The sequence below is a fragment of the Taudactylus pleione genome, unplaced genomic scaffold (genome assembly GCF_031769625.1).
Source record: "Taudactylus pleione unplaced genomic scaffold, aTauple2 ptg000373l, whole genome shotgun sequence".
Classification (NCBI taxonomy): Eukaryota; Metazoa; Chordata; class Amphibia; order Anura; family Myobatrachidae; genus Taudactylus; species Taudactylus pleione.
Genome location: NW_028284774.1, coordinates 3,506,825 through 3,521,026, shown reverse-complemented (window position 1 = coordinate 3,521,026; position 14,202 = coordinate 3,506,825). Strand labels below are relative to the sequence as shown.

Sequence of the window (14,202 nt, the reverse complement as noted above, 5' to 3'; positions counted from 1 at the left end):
AAAAGATCAAAACAGTCTCGCTTACCCAGGGTACAAGCAGTGTTGAAATCCAACCATTAGGCAGGATTGACAGCCAACCCAAAAAGGAGTTGCTTAGGAATGGAAGAAGTGAAGTATCTTGGATATACCATTGGCAGAGGCTTGATAAAGCCCCAACTTAATAAAACAATAATACAAAATTGTCCACAACCAATAAGTAAGAAGTAGAGAACTTTTCAGGAATGACATGGTATTATTGAAAGTTCATACCCAATTTTTCCATTATTGATGTCCGGTTGACTGACCTTACAAGAGCAGTCAGTTATGTTTAAACAGAATTCTGAGGCAGAAAAGGCTTTTCAGGCATTGAAGGTAGCATTGTACAACCAACCAGTCTTGATACAAACAGATGCATCAGATGTAGGGAAAGGTATGGTTCTGTATTAGAACAAAGAGGGTGAAGAGCATCCCTCTTATTTAATTAGAAAATGGAGAGAAACTATGCCACTATTGAAAAATAAGCATCGGCAATTATGTGGGCATTAGAAACAGTCAGGTAAAAATTCTGGTTGATTACCCATCATGCTCCCTTGAAATGGATGTCTTAAAATTAAGAGAGCAATGTGAGAATCATGAGATGGTTCTTGTAAACTCTTAGTTAACGTAGGCCAGGAAGTCAACTGGCCAACGCAAATACTTGGTCCCTTGTTTTTGGTTTGGGAACCACAGGTGTTCCACCCACCAGGTTGAAACAGGAGGAGGTAATATGTGATAAAAGTACAGGAAAAGTTGTAAATTGGAGCTGTGTGTGCCCTATAATCATGACTTCTGTCTAGTGGACAGAAGCTAATTGGCAACATTGATTGTCAGAGCACCTTTGAGAGGTTGATATAAGGGGCAAAATTTACTAAGCGACGGGTTCTAAACCCCGGCAATTTGGTGGCAGTTTGATGGCGGGTTCTATTCTGTTCTAAGCCCCGTGGTCTGGTGGCGGTTTTGCAGTGGTTTCTAAATGACAGCACTCCTCCCCTTATATTCTCTCTCCTACCTGCTCCTCCCCATCCCATCCTGATTCTCCCCGACTGGCCTGGCTCTTCCTCTCTGAGGTAGTTTTTGCCACTGGCGCCGATAATCTCATGTCCCCGACATTAAAACCCAAGGAGGAGAGGAGGATCCATGAGCTGCAGTTCTGGGATCACCTAAGTATATAGTAAATTTATATGTCACCCTCTGCCTGTCGCCCACTCCCTGTCACACACTGTTTCTCCCCGTCACCCTCTTGCCTCTCCCTGTCGCCCTCTACCTCTCCATGTCACCCACGGCACTATGAACTTGGGGTGGTGCAGAGGAGGGGGCCCAAAACAAATTTCTGCACATGGGCCCACCAGTCACAAGTTCTGCCACTGGCATTCAGAATAAATACTGGCTGCTTTGCATGTATCCCACAAATCCTGGACAGCTTTATATTTATCCAAAAATTTAGATCTGAGCTAGGACACACCACTCTCAATTCTAAATGTATCTGCAGTTTAAATCTGCTCTACCTGCAGCGCAGCATGGTTTGCCCAGGTGCAAAGTTACTCATTGTTTTGCTTTCTGTAACCACCGTTATATTTCTAAATGGCCTTCAGCAATGTTATAGAAACAATGTATGCACTAAGCACTTGGTAAGAAAAACACAGCATCCCTGAATGTTTCCTTGTCAAAACACAATTTTATTAACTTACCAACTGCATTCAAATCAAGTCAATGAAACCAACTTTTTAACCAGTATTGAGACAATGCCTTTTTGGCATAGTCTCTCTTATTGTACAACGTCAAAAAGAGGTAATTGTTTTTATGCTTAAAACAGTCATTTAATATTGTGGAGCACTTCAAGTTCATACCCAAAAATGTACCATAAAAATAGACCTGCCACATACAAATGATCGAGGCAGCCATTTTGTATATTGAACTATTATTATTGAGAATTTAGCCTATCAATTCATTAGGAACCAGTGATCTCACGATTCCTAGCAAGGCTGAATACTGCTTAGCCCACAAAATGGATGCTTCTCCTCTGTGTGGTAAGAAGTCTATTTTAAACAAAAATTCCACTCTTAGTAATTATCACCCTTACCTACTGTAGCTGAACATGAAGGTGTACAATATATGGTTCCCCTCGTTTTGGAAAATTTTCATGCACTGGACTTTTAAGCAGTAGTCGCATTTCCTTTTAGGGTGGCAGGTGTGGCCATCCAGTCAGCTGCTCTAATGTCAAACAGCAAAATCCAAACTTCTCTTGGTGGAATCACAGACCCTCCAAAATGACCCCTTCCATCAGGTACAAAATGCTCTATTCCTGGACCTCCCACCAAATTTATGATTGCAGCCACCTGTGTTCAAACACCTTCCACATCAATTAAATTAGTCCAACACAGGTGACGGCAATCATAAATTACAAGGGGTCCAGGAGCAGAGCATTTTGTACCGATGGAATGGATCATGTTGGAGGGTCTGGAATTAGCAGTGTAATAGCTATTACCAAGTAAATGTTCCTCTCTAACAAAATGAATCACTGTACCCTCTTCTATTCTGTTTGTTTTTTAAAAGGTGTTTAATGTACATATGACTCTTTATATAATGAAGTACAATTTATCAAAATGGTTATTCTGTGACTTTCACCTCAGGATTTAAAGTAGCAATTTTATTAAAGACAAAATATCAGGTTTTGTCTTTAATAAAAGTGACGTTTTAAAACCTGCACCAAAAAGCAAGGATTTTAACAAATCGTAGCCCATTACCAAAATCTCTACTTTTTTCCCCAAAATTCTTTGTTCAATTGATAGTAAATCTGATATTCCTCTTCATTGAGTTTGGTAATACCTTCTTACAACCACACTTTATAGGTGTCACAGATGAGATTGTTATGTTATGTGGTCAGTCATTGCCTAATTGCAATCTACAGAAAACATATACAAGTATGGGGGTTTCATGACATTAAAACAAAATTTTTAAATAAAGTGCATTGTCAATACAATTTGTCTTGATAATTAATTACCTTCTACAAATTAAAAAAAATGTAGCTGTGATGCAAAAATATTTAACATCTTGAAGTGATAATAAAAACTGCTTTGGGAAAGGCTGAATCAGCTATTCTTTCTCTGTAATATTAGCGGTTTACATTAATAAGAAAAACCAGGTACATAAACTTTTAAGCAAAATATAATTTCTTTCAATAAAACGGTTCTCTGCAAATCAATGTTTCTACTGAAGTAGTTTCCAGCAACAGTATAGGGTGTCCTGCTTCAAGTAATCAAGCCAAAGCTTTAAAGCACTGGATTATATTTTACATTGTGCTAATTATTAAGATGAGGTAAAACATTTCATTTTTCACATCCTTAGATTCAACAACAAATAGCAGAAACACACAGTACCACCAGAACTAATTTTAGTACAAAGAGTCACAGCATCAGGACAGGCCATTTCGTGCAGTGACAACATTTTAGTGATGTTACAAAATGTAGTAAAAAAATAAAAATTAAATTATATCCATATGACCAGCTGGCCAATGGCACCCCTGTATTGATATTTTAAAAAGTTCCACAAGGCACCACACAACAATTGTAAAGAATGCAAGAGATCAGAGACCCACATGACTTTCGTTGTTGTACAGTGTAAACTCAGAGATGTTAAGGCATGTATATATGTGCAAAATATAACACTACAATTCAGACTGGCATTAACAATTGACACAGCTGTTACGGGACAATCCGCTCTGTTTATAATACACAGTGACATCATTGTAGACACATTATAGTGACCGTGTTCACTGAGACAAGCTAAATATGGCCCTTTGTTAGAGAATTGCTGTTTTTATTAGTAAACCAGCTTCCTACTAGATGGGTTGTATTTTCTAGGAGTGAAGTGGTTACAAGCAAGAGTAGACCTTTTTATATATGTATATAGCAGTGTTCAAAATCAGTCTTTTGCTCGAAATCTGTCTTCTTCTAGAAAGGTCCATATTAAGGTGTTAACCAATTCTGGCTGATCCTGCTGTAGCCAGTGACTGCCGTGGGATAATACTGATAGCTGGAAATAATTCTTCACATAGACTCGTGTCAGTTCGGCCATCTCCACTTCCACAAATGCATCATGTTCTCCCCAGAGGAGCAGAGTTGGCATAGTCACCTGGTGATGCTTTAATGGCAGGCAGCTGTAAAATAGAAAAAAGCACTATATTGGAATCAATCTCATAGCGAAAATGTGTTGGCAAGTCCTGGGGCGTTTTAAGAGTTCCTGTGTGGAGCCATCATTCTGAAAATATCACCAGAAAGATGGTTCCGCCAGATAAATATAGGGGAAGTCACAGTGGCCAATTGGTCTGTCCTGGGTCGGGTGCACTGCCTCTTTCTGCAGAGAAAACCCTGCACCCATGTGCAGTGTGTGGTATTTGGAACAAGTATTGGAACTGTCCAGTGGAGTTTTAATGCGGTACATCTACGTATATAATGTAATGTCGTCAGCAGCTGGCCGGCCAGAGATGAAGGGCTTTTATGGCAAAGATGTGGCAGAACGGCACAGGCTTAGAGATGTACTGTGTGATTTGCTCAGGTAATACTTCAGTGCAGAGCACACGCAGACATGGGAGATGCAGAGTTGTACGCATTTCAGTGGCAATGACACTTATGGGCAGCACAGACGGTGTAATGGTTAGCGTTACTGCCTCACAGCACTGAGGGTGTGGGTTCAATTCCTACCACAACCCTAACTGTGTGAAGTTTGTATATTCTCCCTGTGTTTGCGTGGGTTTCCTCCGGGTACTCCGGTTTCCTCACACACTCCAAAAATATACAGGTAGGTTAATTGGCTCCCAACACAAATTAACCCTAGTGTGTATGTGTGTGAGCATGTGATAGGGAATATAGACTGTAAGCTCCACTGGGGCAGGGACTGATGTGAATGGCCAAATATTCTCTGTAAAGCGCTGCGGAATATGTGTGCGCTATATAAATAACTGGTAATAAATAATAATAATAATAAAAATAATAATAATAATAATAATAAATAATTATAGTTGTAACGGGGCATTCTTATCTAGGGAAAGTTCTGTGACGGAGCTTCCATGCAGCTGCGAGCTATGCAGTGATGGACATAAGCGAAAATATGTCTGTTTGGCGGTGTATACTCTGCACAGTGTGTACGATTGTGCATGCAGTCATATATACATTTTTTTATATTTGTGCGTATACTACTTTGGAGCAATATAAGCTCCATTTACTGCCAACTCAGTCAGGTCCTAATAACTTTAAACATCCTAGGGAGGGAGACAATTGTCTTTTCGCGCGCAGATGTCCCATCTAATGTGATGGGAGATCTGGAATTGCTATCCAGTTGTTTTGGGTGCCCATGCCTTTCAAATAGCCTGGATTTAGCCACGTAAAGTGGCTAAACCCATCTAAAGTCCTGATTAGCATGACCCAAACCATGACTTATCGCTGCCACCTCAGGAGGGTGCGAGAAGAAATCCGTGCACTTACAAAGTTCGCGCCCGATCAGAGCAACAATTTAATTGCTCCATCAGTCGCCCATTACTAAGAGCCGTGGGCAAAAACAATTGAATACCCCCCCCATGGAATGTTGATCTTTAATCTCAGAATTTAAGTACAGATTCAGCTTTTTGCCATAAAAGTGTATAACATCTATGGAATTAGAACATTGTATCAGTTTTCTACAACTATTGTGTGGATAGTGACTTTACGCACATAGATGATGGCTAACAAGTTGTTGGATTTCATCTAAATTAGGCTGATGTAACATTTATGGCCTGTTGAGCAACTTACTACTTCAATCAAAATCTGATCTGAAAGGTTTTACTGTTCGGCGGGTGGGAGGTGAGGGTGGACAATGACTAACATGGGAGCATGTATGTTGTTATCTACTAAAATCAATATACTACTAACTCCTGTTTCTTCTGTAGGCTTTTAAATGATGAAATCCACACAGATTTCACCCTCAATGTTGGACAAAGTTTAAAGTGCACAAGGCTGTTCTTTGCGCCAGAGCGCCGTCATTCTATATGCTTGTTACCAGGCAGGAAACTGAGGATACTTTTACTGTGCAGAATGTGGAGTCCGCAGAAATAAAGGCAGTGTGTGGGGGGAACATTTTTTTTTCTCTTTTCCCCCTAGATTAAACCCCTCCCTTTTCAAGCACCTTTGAAGGACCATTAAGTTGATTTGAGCAGCCACTACAGATGTGTCCACATACATCTAGCCTCCTTGCACATTAAACAGCCCTTCTAGTCGCACAATGTCGTGGCAATGTCGGTAATGCTGAGCGTCTTTTCTTGCGACGTTTTACCTTCAAATGCATCTTATTCACAGCCGTTGACACTGTAATGTAGCATTTTGCATGCAGATACACTCGCAGTCGCACACAGAACATAGGCATGCTGCATATCATTTTAATCAACAGAAGCTGCTTATGCTCAACGCTACCGAGTCACATGGCACTCACGCATTATGTGTAGCATGACTTTGACTTGTAGTGCAGGGAGGATAGATTTATGTGGTCATATCTGTATTTTATATTACTATTCTGAGACGCATTGATGGGACCAGCATATGGAGGGTGTGCTGGTTCCTGTAGTGCTATTTGGGGGATTCTGGGATGCATCCAGGCGAGTTGGCTCTCAACTTAGATTAATGTATGTACTATTATCATGTGGCATAGCAGTATGCAATTATATGACCCAAAGTGGGTGCTATTACCATGTAGCGTTGGGGACCCCCGGTACAGAGATGCCTTGACACGGCCCGGATGGCTTAAACATATATTTGCAAACATATATAACAAAGATCTCTGGATTTCTATTACCATGTAGTATTGAATCCTTATTGCTGGTCCTTGCAGTGTGCTGGGGGAACATTTTTTTAATTTTTTCTAGCCTAGATTAAACCCTTCCCTTTTCAAGCACCTTTGAAGGACCCAGCGGCGTACCTATAATGGGCACAAGGAGTGCGGTTCATGGGGGCCCACACCGCACACCCTATACCCATATTTTTTTATACTTACCCCTCCAAAGTCCTGCATCGGCTGTAGCAGCGCTACACAAAACCCCTGGAAAATGGGCGCAGCAGCAATTTTTCCAGCATTTTGCGCATACGCAGTAGGGAAATCGCCATTTTCCCGGTGACCTGTGCATGCGCAGTAGACTCTGGGCACAGACTAGTGCCCAGAGTCTACTGCTTTGTCAGTGCACTACTGGCCACCGGTGAGAGAGGAGGGGGCCCCGGGCAGGGAATGAACACAGGCTCCCTCCTCTCTTAATACGCCCCTGGAAGGACCATTATTTTATATGACCAGTCACACATCTGATCCTGATTACCACCTCCCCTGACTGTAGACACCAATCCCACCTTTCCTTGCAACTCACCCTGATTGCACCTCACCTCACAGCTGGACATAGAAGCACAGTATGAATGGGGATCATGAATTCAGTGGATCTGTGAGGTGAAAGAGAAGCAAATAGTGTAGTAGTGGACACGCCATTTGTGTGAATGGACAGGGGATAGGTATAACTGACATATCTAGTGGGCAGCACTCTAGTATTTAGAGAAGAAGACACTGCAGAAGCCGAAATATACTATCTCGCCAGATAAAGGATCTGAAGGACCAAAGCTAGGCAGATGGTGCTCGGAGACCCAGACTACATAGGTAGGGAAGAAAAAACGCATTCAACAACACAGACCAGTTGCGGAAACCCTCGGAGACAATGGAGTCATTTGCCGCCGGGCGCCAGCCCTGAAGAGGGCACCTGGCTCCATTGTCCCCGGGAGCTGCATGGAGAAGGAGCGCCGCTGATCGGCGCTCCACCTCCATTGGCGTAACTACGGAGGGTGCAGGGGATGCGGTCGCACCCCCTGCACCCTCCATTTGCCGGGCGCCCGCTGAGTGTGTTACCAGCGGGCGCCCCGGCTCCTATTCAAACCACCGGCGGCAGCCGGAGGACGGAGCTCCCTCAGTCTTCCGGGTCCCGCAGTGTACTATGGGAGTGACGTCAAAATCTCACTCCCATAGTGCCGAGGTGTGGACGCCGGGGACGGAGCTGAGGAGTGAGCTCCGTCTTCCGGGTCCCGCAGTGCACTATGGGAGTGACGTAATGACGTCACTCCCATAGTGCCGAGGAGCGGACGCCGGGGATGGACGGCAGCAGCACTGGAGCAGGGATAATGGTAAGTGTTTGTTTTTTTGTGTGTGTGCACGCGCGGGGGGGGGGGGCCTCACTACTGGGGGCAACTGCAGGGGGCCTCACTACAGGGGGCCTCACTACTGGAGGTACTGCATAGGGGGACCATTACTGGGGGGCACTACATAGGCGGGCACTGCATAGGGGAACCACTACTGGGGGCATTATATAAAAGGAACTGCATAAGGGGGGCAGCGGCAGCTGGGGCTGGCATAGGTGCTGGGGGGGTGGTACATTTTAGTTTGGGGGGCACCAACATTTATCTTGCCTCCGGGCACCTGGGATGAAGTTACACCACTGACACAGACTGCCTAGGAAGCTTAATGTAGCACCGAGTAGAACCAGCTCAGGTCCAGCACTGGAGTAAAGGTCATTGAGCACACTACAGTCCCAGGAGGAGGAAGGAGGAAGGAGGAAAAAGCGGAAGAGAAAAAAAAGAAAGTAATATCCCTGTCAGACATAAGCCTGGGCTACGACACGGGTTTTTGAACACGTCTTCAACCCGTGTCTCAGCTAGGGACCCCTTTTACACTACACCATGGACCCGGGAAATTCCAGTGTTGACCCCGTTCACACTGAATCAGTGTCTGATCGGGCATTCAGAGTAATTCAAAGGGGGATGCTTTTTTTGGCTCACAATAATGAGCTCATGAAAACTGTCAGGGGCGTTATTTATAATGGGTGCAGGGTGTGCGGTGCACATGGGCCCCTGGGTCCAGGGGGCCCCGCACAGCACACCCTGTACCCATACTTTGTAATACTTACCTCTCCAAATTCCTGCGTCGGGTCTCCCAGCGCTGTTCAAATGCCGGAAAATGGCCGTCGCACAGCCTGCACCCATAAAACTTACCTCTCCGAAGTCCCACGTTGCCTCCGGTGTCTGCGCCTGTAAAAAAAACTGCTGCAAAATGGCCGTCGCCATAAGTGTCGTATGCGCAGTACAGGGAAAATGTCCGCCGCCATAAGTGCGGTGCTGGCCGCGCACCGATCAGTGCACAGCTGCCGGGCGGAGAGGAGGGAGCCCGTGACGGAGACTGCACATTGGGCTCCTCCTCTCTAGAAACGCCCCTGAAAACTGGGTAGTGCCCCAAACAGCCGATCAATAATTTTTCAGCACAACCTGGGTTTAAGGGCCCTATTTACTACTATCCGCATTTAAACTGCAGACTGTAGTGTGATATTTCCGACTGGCAATATCACAGGGATTTATTAAAAATCCCTTGCAGGGACAGAGATTGCGATAAAGCTCTGTCCCTGTGAATCCCTACCGCAATCTTTTCACTGTATTTTTCTGAAAAAATACACTGAGAAGGTGCTGCACATGCGCCGCTGGCCACCCACCCCCTACTTTTACTTACCTCTGGTCAGGTCATCGCTGCTCCGGTGATGTCCTCCCTCCAGGGCTCCGTTCAGCTGGTCTACCATCCTGCACTGTGACCCGGTCAGCTGTTCTATGCAGCAGCTGACCAGGGTCACAGTGCAGGAGCAGGGAGACCAGCTGACCAGGGGGAGGATATCACCGGAGCACCGATCACCGGCCCAGACTTTTTTTTTTTCTAGCAGTGATCAGCTTGTGGTCTGTTTATACCACACAGCTGATCACTGGGGCCCGGCTCCCAGCTCTGTTCTGCCTGTTAGAGCAGAGCAGGAGTCGGGGAACCAGGAGAAAGCCCCAATAACACTATCTCCAGGTGGCGTTATTATCACAGGGCTTCCCCCTGTATTTTTTTCACAATATTTTTAGTAACTTTGGCCAGATCACATTTCCCCTTACAATTATGGGAAATGCGAACTGCTGACTAAAAATATGATAATTAGGGCTTGGAGTACAGTTTTACAAATTCTACTCCAATTGCCCTTTAGTAAATTTTGGTGATGCTAAAATAATGTGAAAACACCCTTTTTCATTTTATTTTAGTAAAAATAATGTTAATTAATAGGCTCCTAAGAGAGAAAGAAGGGGGAGAATGAAAGAATGAGGCACGGTGTGGGGGCAGACAGAGAAAATATGGGTGTGGATTGGGGAGCGGGGGAAAGAGAGGTAGGACAGAGGGGGGAGGTGGCAGTAGATCACAAATGGATAGGGTTATTTGTACAAACTACATGACATACAGAAGTTGCCCACTCTTCCGAAATTTTCCGGAGACTCACAAATTTAGGGGGAGTTCTCCTAACTCCCAGGATAGTGGGCAACTCCATTTGCAAAGATTAGCATCATGGGAGCCCAGCTCCAGTGCCGCAAAGCGGCATATCCGGGAAACCGTTAGTAAGTATGCTATATACAGATCACAAACAGACAAACAAGTATAAATAGATTGATTTTAAAGCTCACCTGAAGATATTGCGATAATGGTTTAAAGGACCACTTAGGGCTCCAGGTTGTGAAAATATATAAAGATACGCCTCCATGTCTTCATCTGTGAACCTGAAGCTGTGTTTTCTGATGCCAGTTGCATCACTGGTAAATAGATCTTTAAGGATCTAGGAAAGAAGGTAAAATGCAAACACAATATCAAATCGCACAGAAACGCAATACAGTATATCATGAAATCCGTGTATATTGCAGCTAACTTTACATGTGCATCTCTGACCTACACACAGTAGAGGCAGCCATTTTGTGTGCTAAATAAGAAGTTAGAAGAATGCAGCCTATAAAGTAACTAGGACCCAGGGCCACCAGTGACTACACTAATGAGAGTAACAGACGTCCATCAAACTTAGGGGCAGATTTACTATTCAGCAGTTTGTGAAAGCTGCCAATGACCAGCAACTTTGAACAATGGATTTAAAATGGCAACAGAATGAAATGCTAAATGAGGATGGTCTAGCATTTATTTCTAGTTGCCACTTGAAATCAAGGCCAATCAGCAGCTTTTACAAACCATGACTGAATAGTAAATCTACCCCTTAGGATCAGTCACTACAGCACTCTGGTATAGGCAGCCAAAACAACAGTTATATTCAATTAAGAAAATAACGTTTTAGCTAAAGTATCTGCAAGAAATTAATGTTGCTAAGTGCCCCTGAAATAGCAGTTGCCTAAACACCTCAATTAACTTTATTGGCTCTGATATTCTTCAGAGCACTTTGGTTATTCTTTGCTATTTATAGACTTTCTTTGTATGTGTGTGTGTTCCCTTGCATTCAATGCATATATTCTAAATCATGTCTTTATATCACAAAAATATTATTTGATAAAATAACAGTAACACTATGTAACACATAATTGTTGCTAATATATGTAGAAACTCCTGCAAATGATATCCCATTATACAACTATATATTCAATAACATTAAAGGAGTAGAAAGAATAAAGGAAAGAAGTGTGGCTTATATGACAGCGGGGTTGGTGAGAGCCGATCCGGGCCCATTACTATTTAGGGGGCGTAGCCTAATTGCAGAGGTGTCCTTAGAAGAAAAATTAAAAAGGGGGCACGTGCAGAGGAGAGAAGATTTCTGCTGCTGCTGCTCTGTGGCAGCAGTGAGCAGTTTCCCACTGCAGCCCAGCACACAGCAGCGTGTGCTGGTCTGCTGACGGATAAGTGGGGGGGGGGGGCAACAACAAGCCCAGGTATTTAGCATCCACCTCCCCCCTCTCAGCACCCCTGTATGACAGGCAACATCTTTCATAATGTGTTAGATTTCCTTGAAGATAGTACAGGGGTTGTTCTCCCCAGTCATCACACCTCCTCTCTAGATAATTTACAACAGTGTAGCAGGTAAAGTTCTTCCCTATTACTGTTACTTTACACCCGCCATTAGTGTCCAATGAGAAGCCTTGATGAAGAATAAAGGGGAACAGACCGGCCTTCCCCAGCACTTCAAGAGGCAGAATGAAATTAGTGGCGAGGGAAGGCGCGTAGGCTAGCGGTAGATAGCTCTACTAGTCTAAAAAAAAAAAAAATGTCTACACAATTAGATCAGTAAGGAACCAAAATCCAATGATCAGCACTTTTAACAATCTAGGAGTGGTGATCCACCTCATCACGGGTGGGCTACGGTATTCCCTTTACAACTTCTCAAGTGAAGGGAAACCAAACTGAGAGGTCTGACTTTTGATAGTCATCCCCAGAACTCTAATGTTTATGGACCTTTCCTTGTGACCACCTAGTTAAGTTCTCAGCTGGGTCCTTTGCTATGCAGTTATCCAGAGTCTCTTCACTGTATGTGATAAGTGTTCATGCAAATGATACATGGTATCTCTCACTCCTGGAGGTCTTCTGTTACGGTAATAATAACCAAAAGGTCACTAGGCTCATCGGCAATGGCTTTAAACTGAGACATCCCCCCTCCCACTTTAATACATCATTTTAATCTATTCTAGATATAGGTTCTGAATTTTGGTAATACGAACATGATGTTTAATGTTGTATACCCCTGCTAAACTTGCTCTTCAATTATCTTCTAGTATTATTACCAATATTGTTACTTTGGACCTGACACAGAGGTGGATTCAGAAGCAACCGCAGTTACATCTATTGGTGCTCGCCTATCTGCAACTTACTGTAAATGCCGTTACAAAGCCCTTAACTTGTGTACATCTGTGCGTCTGAATGTGCAAGGACTGAGACGCCCACTGTCAGTGTCTGCACATGCAGTAATACCATTTGGTGAGTCTTTAGACGCCACCATCAGTTGCACCATCAAAACTTGTACCAGCCTTATGGCAGATGCAGTTTTTCTGTCCTAGTATGGCCCCCGATGTGAGCTCCAAGTATGGCCCCCGATGGCCCCCAATGTGACCACCAAGAATGGCCCCCAATGTGACCACCAAGAATGGCCCCCAATGTGACCACCAAGAATGGCCCCCGATGTAAGCTCCAAGTATGGCCCCCAATGTGATATCAAAGTATGGCCTCAGGTCAATGGGCATTGATGGTAAGTTCCTTGACATAACCTTGGCATTATATTGCTTCCCTAAAGCAACAGTATTGACTAGCAAAGTAATATCATTACAGTTCAGTATTTCTATTGGAACAAGGCAGTAGTGTATGCGCTCCTGATTTTTTAATTACTTATTGAACCCTTAGCTGGAAAAATGTGCACTTGATACTCTTTTTAAAGCTGATCCAACCTCATTGTCAAGCTCCATGGTAGCATGGTCAAGAGAAACATGCTGCACTTGCGCCATTCTAGCAAGCCTCTGGAAATTGCTTGCTCATCTCTATGGCTTAAAACAGTTTGCCGCTTTGTCCCACTCTCCTGCTTACAATCACCATACACAATGTGCATGAACACATTTCTCAAATACAAAAAAAAATTAAAATGTTGAATTTTGAGATTTGGAGTCACCACTATAACTCCTGGATGGGCCATATCAAAGTGTTCACTGGCTTTTTCTATTCATTTACCGATTGACGTTTCCCCTTACATTTTTAGATTCTACAGACCTTCACCGAGCAAAAACACTTCACTGTCCGACTTTGAGTACTACATAGACCATGGTAGGTTAAAGGCTTGGGCACACCGAATTTCAAGCACTATTAGTCTAGTCCTCTATTGAGCATGAGAGCCTTGGAATAGTCTCTCTCCTCAGTCCTTTGATTCCCATTGTCTCAGCAAGCAAGATCAATCCAATATATCCTAGAATCTTGCATGTTCTACCACCATTAAGAGACAACAAACGTATGGCTTTGTACCAGAGACGTGCGGTGAAGTCGATGGCTTCAGTGTCCCTCTTTCTTTGCAGCTTAATTCCCATGGTGTATCCCCACCCCCAGCTCTCCAAACAGTGTCTGACTATACAGAAGTGAGGCTGAGCTGTTGATGCCTCATCTCTCATTTCTCTGCAGTCCTAGGGATCTCCGCAAAGCTGGTCATTGTGTTAACTATACTTTTTTTTTTTTTTACAATAAAGATGTGTATAAGTTATAAATAATTCCTTTGTATTATTCTAATCATTTTTATATAAAATCTCAGGAGTATGACTGGGGAGGCTCTGCCTACCATGACTGCACATCCCTGGTGAGTACAGCACACTGGATGTCACCAAC

General features: G+C 43.7%; 1 protein-coding gene across 1 annotated transcript in view; it reads right to left on the bottom strand.

The window, feature by feature from the left end:
• Positions 1–1,713: 1,713 nt before the first annotated feature.
• Positions 1,714–14,202, bottom strand: part of EPHX4 (epoxide hydrolase 4) — an 84,669-nt gene continuing 72,180 nt past the window's right edge. The window contains exons 6-7 of the mRNA XM_088444871.1: positions 10,542–10,690; positions 1,714–4,174 (exon numbers count right to left, since the gene is read on the bottom strand). Coding sequence (XP_088300997.1) covers positions 3,940–4,174; positions 10,542–10,690 — 384 coding nt within the window. The 3' untranslated portion in view covers positions 1,714–3,939. The remainder of the gene's footprint in view (positions 4,175–10,541; positions 10,691–14,202) is intronic.